Source organism: Drosophila virilis, chromosome 3 (assembly GCF_030788295.1).
Source record: "Drosophila virilis strain 15010-1051.87 chromosome 3, Dvir_AGI_RSII-ME, whole genome shotgun sequence".
Lineage (NCBI taxonomy): Eukaryota > Metazoa > Arthropoda > Insecta > Diptera > Drosophilidae > Drosophila > Drosophila virilis.
Genome location: NC_091545.1, coordinates 2603214 through 2624665, shown reverse-complemented (window position 1 = coordinate 2624665; position 21452 = coordinate 2603214). Strand labels below are relative to the sequence as shown.

At 37.9% G+C, this 21452-nt stretch overlaps 2 protein-coding genes across 6 annotated transcripts in view; one reads left to right on the top strand and one right to left on the bottom strand.

Moving 5' to 3' along the window:
• The window catches only part of GluRIB (Glutamate receptor IB), a 164325-nt gene that overhangs the window by 50360 nt on the left and 92513 nt on the right, over positions 1 to 21452 (bottom strand). The window contains exon 19 of the mRNA XM_002046125.4: positions 16977 to 17019. The gene's annotated coding sequence lies outside the window, so the exon portion shown is untranslated. The remainder of the gene's footprint in view (positions 1 to 16976; positions 17020 to 21452) is intronic.
• eIF4E4 (eukaryotic translation initiation factor 4E4) lies at positions 1871 to 3783 on the top strand. Of its 5 annotated transcripts, none has more exons than XM_032434988.2 (6): positions 1871 to 2095; positions 2191 to 2516; positions 3072 to 3171; positions 3236 to 3323; positions 3418 to 3574; positions 3638 to 3783. In XM_032434988.2, the coding sequence occupies exons 2-6, from the start codon at positions 2203 to 2205 to the stop codon at positions 3648 to 3650; spliced, it is 672 nt and encodes a 223-aa protein (XP_032290879.1). In that variant the 5' UTR covers positions 1871 to 2095; positions 2191 to 2202; the 3' UTR covers positions 3651 to 3783. The 5 variants fall into 5 exon arrangements, with proteins under 5 accessions (XP_032290879.1, XP_070064420.1, XP_032290877.1 ...); XM_070208319.1 differs by having other exon boundaries at positions 2152 to 2516; XM_032434986.2 differs by having other exon boundaries at positions 2148 to 2516.

The window sequence follows — 21452 nt, the reverse complement described above, 5'->3', positions numbered from 1 at the left end:
AATTGAGATCTGTTTTTTGTTTGTTTTTTTTTTTCTTTTTTGGTTGTTTTTAAAAGTTAATCAACAATCATGCTCAATTTGATCGAACGACGAGTCACAACATGTCCGCAGATTGGCTGGATTCTTCATTTCGTAACAAGGCAGAAGTTATTGTATGAGCGAATGGTCACCCTAGAAGCGCAGTGCTGCCAATTTGTAGAAAACATTTAAAAAAAAACGAGCAGTATATTGGTAAATGATGTAAAACGAGTAAGATTAAGTCAAACAGGGCAATTTTAAGGGGTTTGTATGTAAAACTCTTTTAAACTCTCTATAACACAGCACAAAAATAGTCATCTTAGATGTCGCTACTTATGTCGCTACATAAAGATATTTACAAATTGACGTGGAATTTATTGCACAAGTTACTCTGCTAAAAATAGCAGAATTATCAGAACGGTCAGCCTAGACTTAGTCCATCCTTGTAGCAAATCGGAAAATTCTTAGCATTATTAAATTGAATTTAGGTTAGCCTCAAAGAATTCTACGAAATATGTGTTATACTAATACGTGAATGGCAGTTTGGTATTATTATTCGATTTTCATTCGTTATTAATAAAATCGTTAACTTGAGTCACATTGGCAGCACTTCTACCTTGTAATTTTATGTGGCCTGCGAGAGTCGTAGAATATTACTTAATTTTATGGCAGGTAATACTTATAAAGAAGCACACAAACTATTCGAGCTCAGGCATACCCTGTACAACAGTATAAATCTATACAATATTAATAAGTTTCAACATAAATATAAAGCAAATAAATGAACAACAAATGTGTATATAGATGGAAGCAAATAATAACACATAATCACATACATATTTACGCGCTGATCACAGAAACTTCGCATTTGATTGTTATGAAAGGTATAAATATTATAATAACATAAAGATAGAATCAACTGAGATTGACGACTCGAATTAGAGAATGGGGCGGGTATATTGACTCAGCTGCAGAGAAAGGTCAACACGAAAAAGCCTACCAGAATTAAAGAGACATTTATCTGCAAATTAGCTTCATGTTAAATTTGCCATTAGCAGCACACTGACGTGCTGTACAGCTAACGTCACAGAGCATAAAAGCTGTTAAAAATTAAAAGATTATGAATACTTCTCAAGAATATAAAGGCTATGTCTACTTCCGTCTGTCAGATGCACATAACTAGAGGATATCCGCGCCCTGTGGAAAGCAGGTCAATTGGTTGAAGTACATAAATTTGCTCGACTAGGGGGAATTGAACTTAGCAAAGTGTTTTGCCATTTTGTTGCGTCATAAAATTAACGCTTCATATGAAATGGAAGGCATGGTAGGTGACGCGATCTTATCGTCGTAGTACGAGGCACAGGAAACTGGCGACAAGCGGCAAAATTGGGAATAAAATGTTTAGTGTTGAATTACAGAGATGAGTGCTTAAAGATGTTGAATGACTGGCTTATTATTTACGTGCTCATATAAAGTCAATAAATATGTACACTCTGAGAAAATTTTTGCCAGTACTCGAAAATTGATTCTTCAAGTAAGTATAAATCATCTTATTAATAAAAATATTAGGAAAGAATACGTTAGTAATGAATGGGTTTAGGGTTTTACAAAGCAACAATAAGCTACAACAAAATAAATCTTTAAAATTTTCATGCTTAAAATAAGCTTTTAGCGTTCTCATAAAAAGCATAAATCTTCTTGAAGTACTTAATTTTTAGAAAAGAAAAGTGATGGAAAGTAGGTAAATAGACTTCTCAAACTGCTCAAGTTGTAAAAATTCAATCGTGCTTAGCTTTGCACTTAATTTAAATAGGAATATTTGATATTATTTTCTCTGTGCGGGCAGAAGCTAGTCGAGTTTGAATAACAGACAGAGCTAGGCGGCTGCTGTCAGTGTATAGGAAAGTATTGTTTAGTTGTGTGTGCTGTAATCGCAGGCAGTTCTCATGTAGTGTGTGTCATAAAAGTAATTCGAAGCGAGCTGAAATTAAATAAACGTCCTGTGGTCGTCGGTTGAAACCATTTAGCAAAAAGCCCAAAGACGCGTTAAAAATTAAACATACGTATCAGATAATAGGTATCTCTATATATATAAATACATATATATAAATAAATATATATATATATAGAAAGTATTAAGCACAATTTGTTAAAATGCTGCTGGCCAAACAGAACAGTTTCAATATGCTGGACAGCGATACGGAGATGCAGGCAGATACGCTTTCCAGCTCCAGCCAGGAGCTCAAGTCCTACTCGGATGGCGAAATGAGCAAGCCGAGCAAACAGCAACTGGGCCATTTGCCATTTAAGCATCCATTGGAGCATACCTGGACATTATGGTATCTGGAGAATGATCGCAGCAAGAGCTGGGAGGATATGCAAAACGAAATAACTAGCTTTGATATGGTCGAGGATTTCTGGAGTCTATACAATCATATTAAGCCGCCATCTGAGCTCAAGATTGGCAGCGACTACTCATTGTTCAAGAAGGGCATACAGTAAGGGTATTACCGTAATCAGCTGTAGCTTATTACACTTTGAATCTTTAACAAATTTGTCCATAAAATATACAAATTCAAGAGCAGAAAAGGTGAGTCTGAAATTGTAAGAGCTTGAGACCAGAATTTTTAATATATATTCTCATATTCAGAATTTCGGGAAAATTTAGAGCTAGATATATAGCTATATTTATATATAAATATATAGCTACTATTCATTTTCATAGTATCCATAGATATCGATTTTAAGACATGTTTTTTAGTGCATAACTTGAAAACTTTAAGAGCTAGATACACTAATCTTGGCATGTAGGTTTTCGTATTGTGTAACAATATTTCTGCTATTGAATACTTTTCTCCAATTTAAAGTTTAAGCTAGAACCTTGAGATTAAGTGTATACAACAAAATTATATACCATATTTAAGCATATTAGAGTGCATAAAGATCGGACTATAAAAGCCGGATTGTTTGACGCTGGGTTCAGAGTATCTGCTAGTCGGATGCGCCCGACTAGAGCGCACTCCGACTTACTTTAATGGTAAATATTTTTTCAGGCCCATGTGGGAGGATGAAACCAACAATGATGGCGGCCGCTGGGTCATCAGCATCGGACGCTGCAGCAAACTGGAGCTGGACAAGCTCTGGCTGGACGTGGTAAGTTCCAATGCGCTGCCTGCCAGCCTGCTGGCGCTCATCTATGGACTTTGTGTGCCCGCAGCTGTTAATACTGATTGGTGAGGCTGTTCAGCATACCGAGGAAATCTGTGGCGCTGTCATCAACTTGCGCAGCAAGAGCAACAAAATTTGTAAGTACAAAATACGTTGGCTCTGGGCGTGGCCATGTCAAGTGCAGTATCGTCCTGCCCTGTCATGTCATGTCATGTATCATAATGCTTCCAGCGATTTGGACCGCCAATGGGCACAATGAAGTGGCCGTCATGGAGATTGGTTACAAGCTGCGTAAGCTGCTCGGCCTGCCGCCCCACAATCTGCAATACCAGATGCACAAGGATTCGATGAGCAAGCAAGGATCGCTAGTGAAAGCCGCTTACATACTGTAAGCTGCTCCTGTATGTTATTTAGTTTGGCTATATAGCAGCAGTTGTCCCTCCCCCACTAGAGACCCCAACTAACCGTCCCTCTATAACGCAGTTGACTGCGCGTGTATTCCAAAAATGTCAAAAAAAAAAAAAAAAACTAAAAAAAACAAGAAAAAAACGTAAAACTATAGATTGTATATGGTATATGTAAATGGTTTAATTAATTGGAGCTTTTATCAAATTTCCTGCAAATAAAGCGTAAAAACTAAGCCCCAAATTTTCGAAAGTTACAAAATACTGCGCGCGACTCAAGAAAAATACTGTTCACAGAACTAAATGCTGCTGGAAATGAAAAATGATTTAGCTTGGATTTATTATTTTAAGAATTATTGTTAAATAAATTCTCCGAAATACGAAAATAAATAAAATAAAATAAAATGGACTATTAAAATACCATCAAGATACTGCACTTTCTAGTATAAAATAATGGAACTTGCCTGGCGTTTACTACAAAATATTTCGTGTTTCTTAAAGAGAAACAAATACTTTAAACTTTAACGTATTAAATTTGCAGTGTGAAAAATACTAAAAAATACTGAATGCTGCAGGAAATTTAATATAAACGAAAAATGTTTAAATCGCGCATTTATCAATCATTTTTCTTAAGGTTTTCACAGCTCAGATATACCACACACAATAAATATATTTAAAAAATACTGTCAAAAATACTGCACGCTTGACGAAATTTTATGCAAACATATGCAGCACTAGAGCTGCAAATAAATGCGCCAAAAGGAATGCGAGAAAAAAAAATAGACTTATATAAAATTGTTCGGCGCATAACTATTTGTTAGAAGTGGGCGAAAACAGTGCACATACAGTGACTGCAAAAGATATATGCCCACTTGGCGCTTGGCTGGCCGAGCGCAAAACTCAAGACAAAAGGGTCAACAATGGAGCTGGCGCTGTTGCAAGTGGCATCCAGTGCTGCGACGCAAATGGAAACAATTGAATTTTGATGAAATATGCAGCGTGGCATGCGGCATTCAATTGCAATGTACCCCATACGCCCCGTCGTCATATGACGAGTCGCAGCAAACATTGCCAGGGCGGGCTGGGCGGGCACGTGTCGCATGACTGCGACTTGAAGGCAAGCTTCATTTTGGAGGCAACTTAAGTTGACAAAACTGTCGCGAGCGTCGTCAAACTTGCACCAGTCCCGCCGTCTGTCGCTTAACTTTGATGGGCTTAGCTGGCGCACGGTGGTAGTTACTACTGTACTGAATGTGCCATCAAAACCGCACACGTGCCACATGTCATGCTGCCGGCAACTTTGACATATTGCCAGCACACACACACACACACACACGCATTATCAGTTGCCCAGGCACAGGTAATCGTTGGCCCATGTTCCTTTACCCACCTGACAACCGCCTCCCCCACCCCAACACGCTGCAGCAAAATTTACAAATTAGTTGCTTGAAACGTGACTTGAAAATTGTTGCAGTTAGTTTTTTGGCGTTTGCAAATGCTGCTGCCCAACTTTTGCAGCATGCAACTTAATTACTAAATAAATAAATTATATTGCAATTAGTTAAGTTCTTTGTGCATGCATGCACACACACACAGACACACAACACACACACACACACACACCCGTGTGTGTATAATAAATGTGCATTGTAATTTGAAGCTCTCTTCATATCGATTTAACTTTGCAGCGCAATCGATTCATTTTCCATGTTTGCTGCGGCTTAAATGCAGCTTTGCTCTATGTTAAATGCATGTTGCAGAGTACTTTTGGGCAGGCATTGTGCGTGCCTTAAACTTATTTATTGTCTAACAATGTTGGGCAATTTTGTCTTTACATGCGATGGTCAGAGCAACAGTGTTAAAAGGAGCAACAGAATAAATATTATGTGGCATTGTTAACAGAAATATGATCATATGTTAAGTTAAAACTGTTACTGGAGTGATCCCCAACATAGTCAATAGTAGTGTAACACGCTCATAAAATATAGAGTTAAAACGTTTAATGAAAGTAAGGCTTCTTGTATTTTGTGGAACTAACAAAAATTTACTAAAAACATTGAAGAGCTGTTAGGGTGTTCATCTGAAAACTGTATAATTTAACTTCCTTTAACAGCCTGTTAATTAAATCATGCTGATCGATAACATAACAAAAGCAAGCATAACAGAAATAAGCAGCGCTGTTATGATTTCTTAACGGATCACTAACTGAGGCAATAGCCCTCCTAAAGCATTTTAGTTACAGAGTTGCAACAGTTAACATACTTTCAATTATAGAAAACCTTTTGTCTTTTGGTAGCGAATATATATTAAAGAATGTTATACAGCTGAACTGCAAATTACAACAATTTAGCAAAAATATTGCAGCTCGTAGAGCTCGCAGAGCTCATAAATATAGTTTGAAACTGATTTGCAGGAACGCAATTACTGGTAAATTGCCAGATAATCATGTGTACAATTAGAATGTGTCTACCCCAAACGAATTGTTAAGTTGCTGCTTTTGTTTTTGCTCGTGCGGACGTCTGGCTCATCTCTCACATATATCAACACTTTTCATGCAGTGCACAGAGCAAAAGAGAGCTTCAGTTGGATTTTTATTGCCACAGCAGCTGACCCAAGTACCACAAACTAACACAACAACCGCCGCCCACTTCTAACCTTTGCTTATGCTGTGTATTGTTGTCGTGGTTGCCTGCCTCGCAGTTGCTTGTTGGCTGGATTTTTATTTTATTTTACTTTTTTTTTTTTTTTGTTGTTTTTGGCAAGCAACATAAAAATAAATTGCACTTCTGACACTTAAATACAGTTGAAAAGCATGGCAGAGACAGAGGGTATATAGTGGCTACAGCGGGTGGTTAGCTGGTGTAGCTAAAGGGAGGGGAGTGGGAGGAGTCAGACCGTCCGACCGTCAAGCTCTCTGGCAGTCGGGCAGTCAGGCAGCGGCGGACACATGATTAAGTGGAGTTTGTGGTTCGCTTTCGGCGCTGGGGAATACGCATGTAAATCTATTTCAGTATACATTATCGTCGTCCAGTTGAAGCTTAACTTTTATCATATAATAAAATGTAATTTTCCAACTCGTAATTCTCTGGTAATTAGAATTTATAGCAATCTTAATCGTTTTTGGCAGACCGGAAACACGAGAAAGCCAACCCGCCGTCCATGTTTGTGAGTGGCTCTTATTATGTTTTTGGCCGGCATCTATTTTATTCATTGTGCGCATTTGATTGGAGAAATGTTAAGACTTACTGTTATTAAAATACGCTGCACCTTGACCGAAACGTTTGTGTTAACCACATCAATGTCAAGCATTTGAAATTCAATATTAATAAAACAAATTCCATTTCATACAACTTGAGGGAATTCTACTTTTCACAAATTTCCATTACGAATTAATAGGAATTTATGACGCCCGCAACGACAGAAACCAACAGACGCCAGAGACTGGCCTCACCTCAAAATATAAATATATAGACAGAGGTAAACAGACAGCGCAAGGAAAAGAGTGGAAGGGGGGGGCAGAGGGAGAGCTAGAACTGAGTCCTGCTGCAAATATTTTGGGCTAAAAATATTATTGCTATTCGAAATTTGTAGTAACTCCTGCGCCGCCCAGCACGCAAAATTCTTCGTGTGCTCTATATGCAGCAGCAGGCTGGAATGTCTGGGGCCCTAGCGAGTTCTGCAGAAAAATACAAGACAGCACAGCTGTCTGTGAAAATGCTGGCAGTAACAGATACCCTAGAAAAACATAAACTAATTGATTGATTTGTGCCAATATCAGACGCTTATAAAATTGCCCAAGGATAAAATAGGGAGAAAATCGTTTATTATTCTAATTCTTCTTTGAAATGAGGCGATATAAATATTATTGCTGGATTTGAACTGACAACCCCTCGCCTGCTAGTTCAACAAGCGGTAATTTTTTTATACAAACGTCGCAAAAGAAAGCTTCTTCACAAACTCCACTTTTCTTACTCCCTCAGGAATAAATAAACTAAACTAAATATCTGCTGACTGTCCCACTCAAGCAGCATCACGTGCGTCTAATTTGCTTACCCATTGTCAATAAAAAAAATAAACAGGGTATAGACAACAGGCTTAGAATGCTGCCTTCGTTTTAATATATACACAAAAATATTTATATATATAATATTTAGAAATAGCCTCATAAATACATAAATATGCTAAGAGAAACAACAATAGGCAAAAAAGAAATCGTTTGTGGCCCAACTTAGCTCCCTTTTATATTTATTATTTTTTATAAGCAAATTCGGGACAAGCTTTGAAGCTGAGAATGGGAGAAACTATAAAAAGGCGCCGCAAACCGCATCAAACGCACTACGGGATATTAAGCACAAAAGTTGAGCGAAAAGATTTTTAGTAGCAGATCAGAGCAGCGAAGCTCAACTTAATGAAATAAAGCACTTGCTGGGCACACACACAAACACACAAGCACACACATTGGGGCACACACGTTTTGGATGACCTGAAACCCGAAGCTAAAGCTAAATGCAAACCTTAGCATAAGAAGTCAGTCATGAAAAGCGTACGTGAGCAATGAAAAAGTCGCAAACACTTTATTATATATATATATGCACATATATATCTAGAGAGAAAGGCAGCGCAAGCGTGCGTGGCTAGGGCGGGTGTCGAAGGGGGCGTGGCTGCCACTGAATGCTACGCGCTGCGTATACGTAATATTTGCCATGTAGCTAAAGGCCAGCCAAACTGATGGAGAAACAATGAAAGTGCGCGAATGTGTGCGAAAGGGCATGCATGGGAGAGATAGGGAGAATAAGAGAAAAAGAGAGAGAGGGATAGAGAGGGAGGCACGGGCGATTCACACTCATTACTCATACGCCGCGTCATTGTGCGAGATAAAGGGCCAAAGACAAAGGAACCCAAAAACCGCACGCAGGACAACAACAACAGCTGCGAAAGGACATTGCCAATGCACATAATGACAGAAGGAGGCGCTGTGAGTTGGGTGTAGGTATTTTTGTTGGTATTTTAGTATTTTGAGCATGTTCACGGCAGCTAATGCATAGTTTATGGCGCCTATTGCCCAAAAGTGTTTGTCCAAATAGGCTCGGACTTAAAGCTCAGCTAAGAGTTAACTGTGAGTTAACGCCTCTTTTTTAAAGCAGTTGAAAAAAATTGAGTTCCCAGCGGGCTGACATGGCGTATACTTAATTTATTAATTCAACGGAGCAAATCATTGCGCAAATCAAAAAATGGTAGAACGAAAAGGTATATTATTGAGCGTAGCCGCAGCTCAAATGCGCTTGCAGACAGTTGGCTTGAAGAAAACATATTTTCAAGGCACATAGAAAAATATGGAAAGGTCAACTTAAGAAACTTGTAAAAAAATAAAAATGTTATACTAGTAATTAGTTTTTGAAAGAATTATCTTTAACTATTTGTCCCAACGAAGCGATTTAATTTTAGCCTCTTAAATGCAAAGTTTGAGGAAAATATATTGGAAAACAGAATAATTACCATAGAAAATCTCTTTTTGAACGATTTTTCCTATAATGCAATATAATATAACTGTGCGATAAAGCTTAGATTTGGCTTATATGCAACTAAATCTTGTGTTATATATCTATAATATATATAATATATAGAGCTTCGCTCTGGATAGTTCCTACAATAGAGAGTGAGGCTAGACAGAGACTAGTCTGACTGCATAACAACAGACTCCCCGACCTGGCTATATTGACTCGGCTGTTGCTTCTCTTCAAGAATATCTATATATAGAGTGCTCTATCACAGTTACCTGACCTATGTCGAGATTTGAATACCGCCTGGCAAGTGTATTAAAATCAAACCTCGAACTGTGTGCCCAAAACGTGAGCGAACTGTCTAAGGATCGGGCTCAGGGCTGCGTCACAAAGCCGTTGGCCGTGCAAATTTTGTTTGGCCGGAAGTGAAAACGAAACTACAAAGTGCACTAATTTGAGGTGTCGAAAAGGGTTGTCCAAATAAAGAACCGCACAAGCCAGAAGCTTTGATGTGTGCCCAAGGGTTGGCGGCCAGGTGGTAGATAATCTAATCAAAGGACCTACAACCACAATGACCTGAAAAAGGTTGCGCTTTATTTGTTTATTTGCTTATTCGTTTGTCTTGCAAAGACAAACACACACACACACACACACACACATTATGAATTCCAATCACACCCACACAAACATACAACACAGGCAAGTCTTCTGTATATACTCAACTCTTATTTGAATATATAATTCCCGGCGCCTTGGCATAACTGTCAACTCGCTGCAAAGCGGCAACTGCTGCTCATCTTTTTAATAAGTATGCAAATGCCAAGTCCAAGTCCAAGTCTGTCGCGGAGCGTCTTTTTTGGGATTTGTGTGGTTTTGTTTTTTCCATTTACTTTTTTTGTTTTAATTTCACGAATTTCGTGCTTTTGGCCACATTGTGTCTAGACGTTTTAGAGGCACATCACAAATTTATAAGCGCTTGTTGACTAACAAAACTTTGGTTAGAGGTAAATACAAGCGAGAGCGATCAAGGGAGGGAGAGGCTGGAAGGAAGGTAGAGCGAGAGAGAGCGAGTGAGGGAGAGAGATGGAAAGAGAAACAAGCAGTAAACGCAACTTTTAACGAGTTTCATATAAGCAATTACTGCATTTGTGTCAGATATTACAAAACAAGAGAAAAATAAGTGTAATCTTTGGCATGCCGATAAGCAAATACTCTTCCAGAATTATGGTATATGGCCTGGCAGACAAAATTGGGATGTTCTCTGATTACAAATTAAACTAGAGACAGTTAAAAAGAAACCTTTTGCAGTACTAATAAATACCTTCAAAATTGTAATCTTTAACCAACTCTTCCTACTAGATTTACATACTATTAGCGATTTTCATGTAGAACAAGTCGGGAACTCCCGACTTGGGGAATAAAAGTACGCAAAAACGTAAATGTGGTCTAAAAGTCGTGTCACATTTTTTTGAATTGAAAAAGTTTTATGTGGCAAATATATGATGTAGTATTCCGAATTTTTCAGTTAGAATATGTTATGGCCGTCATAAAGGAATTAAAAGAATCTAAATTAAAAGAAAAAGTGGCTTAATTCGCACTCAGTTTTATCAAGTGAACTTATGCTACAAAAGCCTTCACAATTATGTTATACACCGAGCTAGTGAGAGTATTGAAAAAAAAATGCGTCTGCATTATGGTAACTTAATTACAGCACATGGCACGCCCATAATTTGCTACCTATGCATGCCTTCTTGCGCCAATTGTATATTCCATATACAAGCAGATATATAACATATATATATATACATATGCGTATATATATATGTGTGTATATATATATATATATGGCCGAGTATATAGCAGATGTCTGGGACTGCTGTTGCTGGGCGCTTACTTAAGCTAAAAGCTTTTGTGTATACATTTTAATTAATGTGCAACATTTAAATGCACAGCAAATGGCGTTAACATCGTTATTGTGGTCAGTGCGGCACAGGTTGAAGTAGATTGCCGACGCAAGGGGCGCAGGGGCGGCATGAGAGGGGAATAGATATTACTTGGCAGTAGCTGCCCGAAGCGAGCTCAACTTTAGCCATGTGCGTGTGCGTTATAGTTAAAGCAGACGACAGATAAACCAGTGTTAAGCACAAATTAATGGCCTTAATTTATGCACAGCAAAAGGCCACACCTACACGCACACACACACACACACTCACACACACACACAGGCGCACACACACATGCACACATCTCCTGTTGGCAGCCGCGAAGCGTTCGCGTTGCGGTTTTTAATAACTTAACAAAAATGTATTGCCGGAGACTTGCAATGCCGGCTAATTAGTATTTAGTAATTGAAAACGCGCTCGAGCACTTGAACGAGCATCGACATCGATGATGCCACAACAACAGTCGGCGACTCAAGCCTAGACTGCCCGACTGACAGATACCCTAGCACCTAGCACCTATGAGTTGTCATAGCATGAACAAAGCAAACGCACAGCTGAACTCGAAGGCTCGGTCTTCAAATCAATATTTATCGGTTTTATGGAAACGGGTCGGGATATCGAATGAAAATGGTTAGATCATTCTGCGTTTAATACAAGAGATTATCTATTCAAATTTCAAGTGACACAATTCTACAGTTTACAAAATATTCTCAAATTTAAAATATCTTCATTCGGAGGAATCGACTGACAGACTGAAAAAGCTAGCTTAACACAGTTCGTATTTCTTTAATGGAATTCACTCCCTGCCTTTTGCCAACATTCACACAACTGCAACATACCCTTCTTTTGATAACATTAACCAGGAGTACAGGGTATAACAAGCGACAGCAACAACGACACGAACATCACGGAACCGTGGGCAATGTAATCAGCACTACTTAAAGCCAATTAGCCGCAAATATGGCCGGTAAGCCCTGACTCGCTTCAGCAGCAGTGCCGCCCCTCCTTCCATCAACTCCTCTCCACGCTTGTTCCATTTTTCAATGGGGCATGAAGCGCGTCCGTTCGCATTTGGTACGTGCCACGCCTTTTTGGGCACGTTTGCGGTTCATGCAGCTGCTGCTGCTGGCGTTGCAGGCGATTTTGTGATATGCCGCGCGGTTCGTTTCCAGTGACAATGTGTAAATGCCAAGCTGCACACTCTATGTGTGTGTGTGTGTGTGTTGGTGTGTGTAAATAATTGGCAACATTTGTGCTGGGCACAAAATACACTCTAACACACACTAACACACACAGACGGACGCGCGGCCACAATGGCAGCACGCCCACGACACGCCCCGTTTGCCAACATAGCGAAATGAAATTTGCGAAACCCTCAAAAGGTGTTGACAATTATTTGCATAACAAAGCTCCCGCACTGCAGTTGGCTACTCGAAAAATTGCTCATAAAATCAACAATTGCTGCTTTAACTTTAAATCTGAACTGAATTAATTGTTGCAATTGCAATTAAGCCTCTATTTTTTGGCGCTCTTTTGTGTTAAAATTTGCGAACTCGAACTTTCCGAAAGCACTTTAGAGAGGAATTTATATATAACTGGTTCACCTGCAATAAACTGGACGTCGAACTAATACGAAAGAGAGATCGCTGGTTGAAATTTTTAATTTTTTAGCTTAAATTGTTATGCACAAAGCACAAAGCAATGCAAACAAATAAAAACAAGTTAATGAACGCTCTATTATTAAATAATTTAGGAGATCGTCTCCTTTGTACCACATTTCAAAGTACGTGACCAAGCTATAATACTCTTGCCCAGAGCGTAATAGAATTTTTGATTTAAAGCCAGCTTTAAATTTAAAGACTAGACACATTAGAAAATAGCAACTGGAGTATAAATGTGCTCAGACATGACATGAATAAAGGCATTTGGGGCGCAAATATTTACATATAAAGAAGAGGAATGAGAGATCGCGCATAAAGTGAATCATTTTTTAGCATTAAATCCACATGTATATCAAACTAAGCACATGGACAGAAAAAGTAAAAGAAAAGGAGCTGCGTCACTTGACTAGCTGCTATCAACTGTTAATTGCATAATAAACACATAAGCCTGGTCAATTCGAGCTGGCCAAAACAAATAAAATGAATAAACGTCAATTCCTGTTTTGTTTTGTATTTTTCTAGCCAAGTTCTGAGATTAAGCCCAGGGCCAAGGGACTATAATTTGCCACAAAAACTATATGGCAACGTATGCGAATGGGGTTGGGCAGCACTACACTAGGCCATGCCCACAGTTTTGTGGCACGTAAATAGGCGCAACGAAATTTTTGAGTAACAACTTTGCTGCGTGACACGAATGTCAAATTGGAGGCGAGTAGCACGAGGAGAACTTGGAAAATGTTCAGCAGGTTCCAACACGTCGCACTCTGAGAGTGTGTGTGTGTGTGTGTGTGTGTGTGTGTGTGTGTGTGTGTGTGTGTGTGTGTGTGTGTGCAACTAATGATGTTGATGAAGATGATAATGATGATGTTAGCAGAAGCCTTAACCGAAAAATTGCGACACATAAATAAGGGGTTGTGTTGCAAGAGCCCAACAACTTCAAAAGGCCAAATTAATAAAAGTGACTAAAACCGATTTCAAAATGAACTTTTCGACTATCAAAAACCTGTCCAAACATATTTTATTTCAATTGAAAAAATTAATTGGTTTTGCTGGGCAATGAATTTTGTTTTAGAGGATTTATATGCTGCGAATTTTTAGCTTAAAATATTATTTCAATATCGATGGATTAAACATTTTATGGTCGTTTGTTCAATTTTTCGGCCAGGAGAAATAAATTTAGCGACTGACGTGAAATACCTCTTGAATGGAATTGGCAAACATCTTTTAAAGTGAAATTCTAAATAATAGTTATCTTCGGTACGTCAGAGATTTAATATCCTTGTTGTGGGGGAAACTCGTAAATGCTGTTGAAAGTATCTTGAATACAGAACATTTTGCGATACAAGAATCTACATGTCGGCCGATCGTTCCTATGACAGCTATATTATATAGTATTTCGACATAAATAAGCTATCTTGATAAAAAACAGGTTTTCCATACATAAGTCTACTTTTCGGCCAATTATTCCAACCGATAAGGAACATATTATAATTAGGAAACGCCAAATTTCGATAATATATCATTAATCAATAAAGGTTTTTCATAAAAGAACTTAATTGTCGAACAATCATTCCTTTGATAGCTAACACTGCCAGCAAAGTTTCAAGAGAATGGCTTTAAAGCTGAAAGAATATTTCGCATAGAAACAGACAGACGGATAGAAGGACATGACTATATCAAGTCGACTGTTAGTGCTAATCTAGAATATATATACTTTATGGGGTCGGAGATGTCTCCCTAACAATTATAATAAGCTCAAAAGTGATATAAAGATGTAATGCAAGCTTTTTCCAGTAATTTTCTAGCTCGGAATTGTCCAGAATTATATAGCTTTACCCATATATAGCTATTCGGCCCATGCCTTGCCATTAGTCAGTCGCTCAATCAGTCAGTCAGCTAATCAGTTTGCTAGTCACTTAGTCAATCAGTCAGTCAGTCAGTCAGAGAATCAGTCATATAGATTTTTAATTTCGTGTTTATTTTTGTCTTCGAATTTGAAGTAGGATTGCGGCCTAAGTATTCCGTCTTCATTTATCAGCCAAAAAGGGGGGACAGCCCATCAGCAGGGCCTTAACTCGGTCTTAACTGCTCAGGAAAACTGATGTTGACAAATTTCTTACAATTCGCATATACATATATGTATATATACATATGTATTTACCTTTGTAAATAAACAGACGCAACTTCTATTTCTATGCAGAGCTGCAACATTGGCTGTTTGTTAACTCATCATCAAGCATCGCCGTGACAAAGGGCTCAAATCTGTCACATTCGAAACACGTGAGCGTACATCATTTATTTTGTTGGAGCAAGGTGGGGACACCTACCTAAAACTGTAAACGTTTTTTATTGGCCTTTTGCCTAGGTGTGCGACATTATTTGCTTTTCGGGTGTGCGTGTGTGTGTGTGTGTGTGTCATGTCAAACGCAATTGGAATATATAAACATTCCAATTTCAAATGCAATTTAATTTGTTTTTTTTTTTTCGGCGCATTTGTTGTTTGTTTATAAACATATATACAATTTATTTTGTCAAAATTGACTTTGATCAAACAGTTTAAAACAAAATATTAAAGCGCGTCAAATGCTTTTTATGTATCTAGTTTAAGTGGTTGAATATTTAATTGATCTCAAAGAGGGGAAAATTGTTGACTTTAATATATCCTGCAACTAGTTTTGAAGCGCTTGAATAAAATATTTTCAAATATTTACAAACAAATTTCAAGGAGCAGTTTGAATTTAAGTTGCTTATTCCCTTTGTACGCTATTCATGCTACCATCTGGAATTTTATCATTTATTGAGAACTGGAGAAATGTTAAAATTATAATTAATTTTCTTTAAGCTTTAGTTTGTGTTTTGTGACAGAGAAGCCACATTCCAAATTTGCTTATTGTAGCTCTCAAAGAGCCCGAGTTCAGTAGGCCTTGAGATATCTATAGAGCACCTGCTCATCAATATGGAAAGTCTATTTCAAGCTGTTACATCCTTACACAAACCTGTCAGACACTCTTACACATTTGTAATAGCTATAGGGTATACAAATATATTGCAATCAATCGATTATGCATGTTCTGATCTATAAACAATTTAAAAAGTGCAACTTTAAAGAGTTGTCTATAAACCCACAACCCACACTGATCCACTCTTTTATATAAGTAAAACCAGCCCAACTGGCCTAAATCTGTGCCAGCATTTTGGGCTCATATTCATTAGCAATAGATTTCAACTGGCCGAGCACACACACACACACACACAGACAGACAAAATGAACCCGTGTTGCGGAACAAAGTAGGGTGTCCTATACGGCTGGCTGCAGCAGCATCAGTTATGGCTCGGCTCGTTAAATTTTGTTACCATTGTGAGCATTATTTTTAATAAGAGTCATAGTAGCTGCTGCTGGCAGCAAAAAGTGCTTACTTACGATACACTCTAAGCCACTTAACATGAGTCAGTAAAGCCAATCTCATTAACAGGCTTTAATTTTGAAAACACACTTAAGTACTTTGGCTACCCCTAACTACAGAGAGCAAGAGAGACGAAGAGAGAGAGAGAGAGAGAGAGAACAAGAGATAGACAGTCTCATCAGAAGCTATCCAGGCAGCGTCATTTAGTAGTCTACTTAACTCGTCTGAGGAGGTTGCTGCGCTGCCAGCAACAGCTTGAGCAGCCCTTTGAGCTGCCAGCACGAGAATAAAGACGACGACGACGACTGGTGACAGCATTTGTTGCTCAGTTGCTCAGCTGCTTCAGTTGTCTGCTGTCCTCCTGTAATACACACCCCTTTCAGCAATTCGCCCCCTGCTCTGTGTGGTGTCTTGCGCGCGCTGCCGCTGCTCGGTTAATGAAGCAAAGTTCACACAGGTACTATCCGGACTGGCCAAGTTCTTTTGGACATGGCTAACACCGAAGCCGCTGCCACTGACAGCGCCCAACAACAACAACGACAACAACAACAAGTGTAACAGCCAGCAGAATTGAACAGAAACAACAGAAATTAATTGGTTTAAGTGGCTGACAGTAAATGGCACAAAGATTTTTCCTGTCTTCACCTCTAATTTTTTTTTGTTTTTGCAATTTTCCGCGCGCCTTTTTAAGCAATTGCCATAAACTTTTGACTTGCAGCTGCTCTTGCACAGAAATAATTATAGAAATAATCAAGCGAATGGCTTTGATATTGCTTTGTAGTCAAAGTATTGTTATGTTGTTATCTATCTAATTTACTTTTTGACATGGGCAAAGGAAATATATAAACAAATATTATAGAAAGTGGAATGCACTTACCCCAATGTTCATATATTCTTGAAGAACTATTCAATTGATGTGTCTATAATAGAGAGAGAATGGGGCATTATTAAAAAAAGTACTGCAGTATTTATGGGGAATATAAATAAATAAATAAATATATATTGTAAGAATGTTATATATTAGTGAAGCGAGCGATTCCAGACGGAGCTGTGTGCAGTTAAGGATATATATATATGATTTTTTTGAAGGCAAAATTAAGTATATAACTATTGTTGACTTTGGATAAGTTATCGTGAAGGCAAATGTTGTTCTTAACACAAGTCCCGATGCTCTGTAACCCACCTTCGCATAGAAGACTTAATTAGGAGTAGAGAAGATTCTTTGCCAGAAACTCTTAGGCACAAACTATTCTCATTTTTAGTTAAGTATTTATACTCTACCTACAAAAACTTTGAGGCAAATATAAAATTGAGTTTACGGCTTAAAAGCTTTGATAATCAATTTATGTTTAATAAAATGACGTCCCTGCATGGAATCTGTTTTCTTTATATATTTTTAGTAATTGCCCCGCAGGCTTGCGAGCATTCAATCAAATCATTGTCACGTATTTGCCTGAAGCTAAATTTTCTTATAACAGGAAATTAATCCTAAACACATGATGTGTAGTGCATTGAGTTCTCTGGCTCTCTGGAGTCGGGAGTTAATATTTTTGGCAAAGGTTTTCTGTTTCACTTCAATCGCCGCCGGACGGAGCTGCGTGCAGAAAATTTGCAATGAAAATTTCAATTTATAATCGCCTGCGGCTGCAACAAAAATTGCCGACTATCTTTGTGGGCTGAGTCTTTAATTTCCGGCTTGCTGCCTTGTCAAAAAAGCAAAATGCAAATAAAAAATAAATAATGCATGGCAATGTTTATATTTGGTTTAGTCAAATATATTCAAATGGCAGCTCGTGTGTGAAAATTGATATTAATTTCGTAGGCAAAACAGTTTTAAGCTATGGGCCAAATATATTATTACACATTCTTGGCCAACTGGAGTGCTACAAACTGGCCAAGGTCGCACACAGAGCAAGTGCCCCATGGGGCACAGGCTGAGGGCACTCGTCAGGAGACGACAGCAGCTGAGTTGAGTTGGAACTTGACCCTTGGCCCGCATAGGACCTCGCCTTGGCTGGAGGTCAAGCACCATTCGCGTTTCTTTTCTGGTCTTTTGTTTCAACTGCCTGTAAACATTTTAATTTATTTATTTTATTTTATTTTTTTTATTTCTGTTTTTCTTTTTGCCTAAAAGCAGTCGCAATGGCTAGACTTTGCAAGCGGCTTTAATGTTTTCTCAACGCATCCACTTAGAATTTGCCTTTGATGTTTGCTGATCAAAAACGAATCCCTCAAAACTTAAATGCTCAACGTAATTGGGTGCAGAAATTTGCAAATAAAAATACTTTACGGGCCTTATGGAATACTTGACTGCGTACGCAGAATTTTTCATATTTGGGCTACTAAGAAAAAAAAAATTTTTAAATATGATTATATTTATATTTATTTATTTTTTATTATGCAATATTTATTTATTTATTTTTTTTAATATAAGTATATAAGAATTACTTTTATATTTTTGGATATTAAATTATTATTATTTTTATATATTTTATAATTTACATCAAGAAGCGCATACTCAAGAAGAACACTTCATCTTCATATTTTGAATAAATTTATATAAAAATTTAAAAAAAATTCTAAAAACTAAGGGCATTGTAACGTTCTGAGCGTAAAGGCATAAAAACTTAATTTTTACTGGCAATAAAATTCAAATTTATGCTGGAAGCACATATAAGTCCATAAAATAAGTGCGTATATATGCCACTTGGCCCAAATAACAAAAAGCGAGAGAGAGAGAGAAAGAGCGTTTGGGAGGGAGAAGAGAGAGTCTACGAGTTCTAAGAGCAATTAATTGCTAATATTTTCGATTGATTTCAACCGTATTTTTGGGCTATAAAATCGACATATTTAAACGGTTTTTATTGCCTTGACGAACAAATGTACAAAGCTTATATAGCTTATATAAATTCCGAATATCTTTTTAAACTTATCAACATCTTCGCACAGTGCTAGAAAGAGTATGGCACACATTTCTGTTTCGGCTGAAATCTTAGCTAAGCTCGTATTAAACCTTAACAATGAATAAATATATAGTTTCCATGGGAACACTCGGTCAGATATAAAGATATCAAACTAACTAAGCTCTTCATTCATTCCCATACAACAATATGAATAGTCTCTCTTGAAATTCACAATTAGTTTTTAAATAGTTAATCAAATACTTGAATTAACAGCTCATTTGAACAAAATCTGTGTAATTTGATAAGTCATGCCTTGGCATATAAGCATTATAATTGAATAGCCATTGTTTGCATTAATATCACCAACCCTCAAACTACACACGCACACACATACAAATTTAAATGCAACAAAATGTATTGGCAATCAGCATACGAAAGCCCTCAGCATGGGATAAAAGCAACACAGACAGTCTCAAAAGGCTTTTAACCATCAATTTTCATTGATTTTGTCAATTGCCCAAGCAATTTGGCCAATTTGAAAAGTGAATCATGCTACTGATGAGCAGCAGTCCTTGAAATTAATAATGTATATGCAAAACCCTAGTCCTGGGCTGTTAGCAACAGATCAGTGGGGCTTACAGCACACTGTTATGTTAACGCAACCCCTGTTTGTGTATCGCAAGTACTGGCCGTTAACAGCAAACTGTTCCCAGTTGACAGGGGCTGCGTCTGGCCCTGCGCCTGTTAAGACCTAACAGCGTCTGCTGGCTGTCAGTGTACAGGGGTAGTTAACAGTTTTATGGCAGTTGCGAAGCTGGGCCATGCTATTAGGGAGCAAATGTTATGTTAAATGGCCGCGCTGTTATGTGAGTTCTATGTTGCTGTTGTTGCTGACAATGTAGCTTAACATTTGAATGTTTAGTAAAAGATTTTAACATAATTCAATGAAATAAATTAATATAAGCATATGAAACAATAAATGAAGTATATTTTTGAAATTGATGACTCTGGCATGCTTAAATAGTTCACAATTAAAGCATGCCCATTGCCTGCATGCAGCACAAGGAGTCTTCGTTTGGCGCCCGTTCAGGTGCAATTTAAAATGTCTGCGTCTGGTCAATTTACGAAAATGTAGTTCAAGCATTGGCAAAAAAAAAAAGAAGGGGGACAGCCCGGGACCGCGTAGTTGCCATTTCGATAATTAAATGTATGTAAATTGAGGGGTATATACATGCGTACATATATACATAGTCACATGTGTGTGTGAGAGAGTGTGTGTGCGTGTGTGTGTGTGTGTGCGCCATTAGTGGTAAAATGTTGTACATTTTTATAGTGTGCTGGAATTATGCAAATTGAACCGCAAAAGCGCTTTTAAAATGTTTTAAGTGCATTTGCATGAATATTTTGGGGGAGACGGAGTGCATGCAGCATAGATATGCATGTCTGCATGTGTGTCTGTGTGCGTGTGTGTAACTGTGTATAGTATATAATGCAGGGAATGCAATGTGTGTCAACCAATTTTAGCGAAATTGAAATTGTAAGCGACGACCTTCCCGGCCCGGACCTAGACTCAGGTCAAATGCCAAGAGACAGGGCAGAAAAATAAGGACGATTGACAATATCCTGTGCGGTAGACATTGGGTAAATGGAGTATGCGAAACTAATAACAAGGCATTAAGTGAGAATGTGAATAGTTGCCCGAGAAGTATGTACTTTAATATAGGTATACTAAGGAGATGTCTTAGAAAGTATAGACAGTGTAAGTGTAAGTTCTGTAAACAAACTGTAACTTATTTCTACAAATTATATCATAACAAAATATGGTTTACTGGTCAGACAAGTCCAGACTTGGTAAGCAAGTCCTGTGTCTGCAGTCGCTCAAAACTATATGTTTTGTGACAGACACGAAATTCGTCAGCCGAGCCTTTACTGTATTTATATAAAGATAAATCTGCATAAAGAGTTAAGCCTCTTACCAGCTACCGCAGCTAGAAAAGGCAAATTGGTTCACTTTAGGCTTATTTACAGGGTAACTGTGCAGTCGTTGACGTGCATTTATGCGCCTTGCCTCTTTAAGTTAATGTTTCATTTGCCAGATGAACATCTCGCTGCTTTGGGCTCTGCACATTTGGACAGCCGTAACAAAGAGCCGAATCGACAAGTTATCAGACAAATAATAACATACATATACATAAAGACATACATATACATATATATATATATATATATATATATATAAGCATGTACTTCATATTGTTATAAGACCAAGTTGTTGTTATTGTTGTGTTGGGATCTTTATGTTGTTGAGCATAACCAACTAATTGAAGTGCAACGAAGCAGAATCGTTTGCCAATCTCTGTGATAAACCATGCAGAATCGTACTTCGAGGCGTAAATTAAAAATATAAGAATATAAGAAACCAAAGAATGGAAAGCCAGAAAATAAGAAAA

Excerpts from the sequence above, each read along its gene's own strand:
- eIF4E4 (XM_070208319.1), top strand. The coding sequence starts at position 2,173 with ATGCTGCTGGCCAAACAGAACAGTTTCAATATGCTGGACAGCGATACG. Across the intron at positions 3,172-3,235 it reads ACAAGCTCTGGCTGGACGTG|CTGTTAATACTGATTGGTGA; the intron begins GTAAGTTCCAAT and ends GTGTGCCCGCAG. Across the intron at positions 3,324-3,417 it reads CAGCAAGAGCAACAAAATTT|CGATTTGGACCGCCAATGGG; the intron begins GTAAGTACAAAA and ends TAATGCTTCCAG.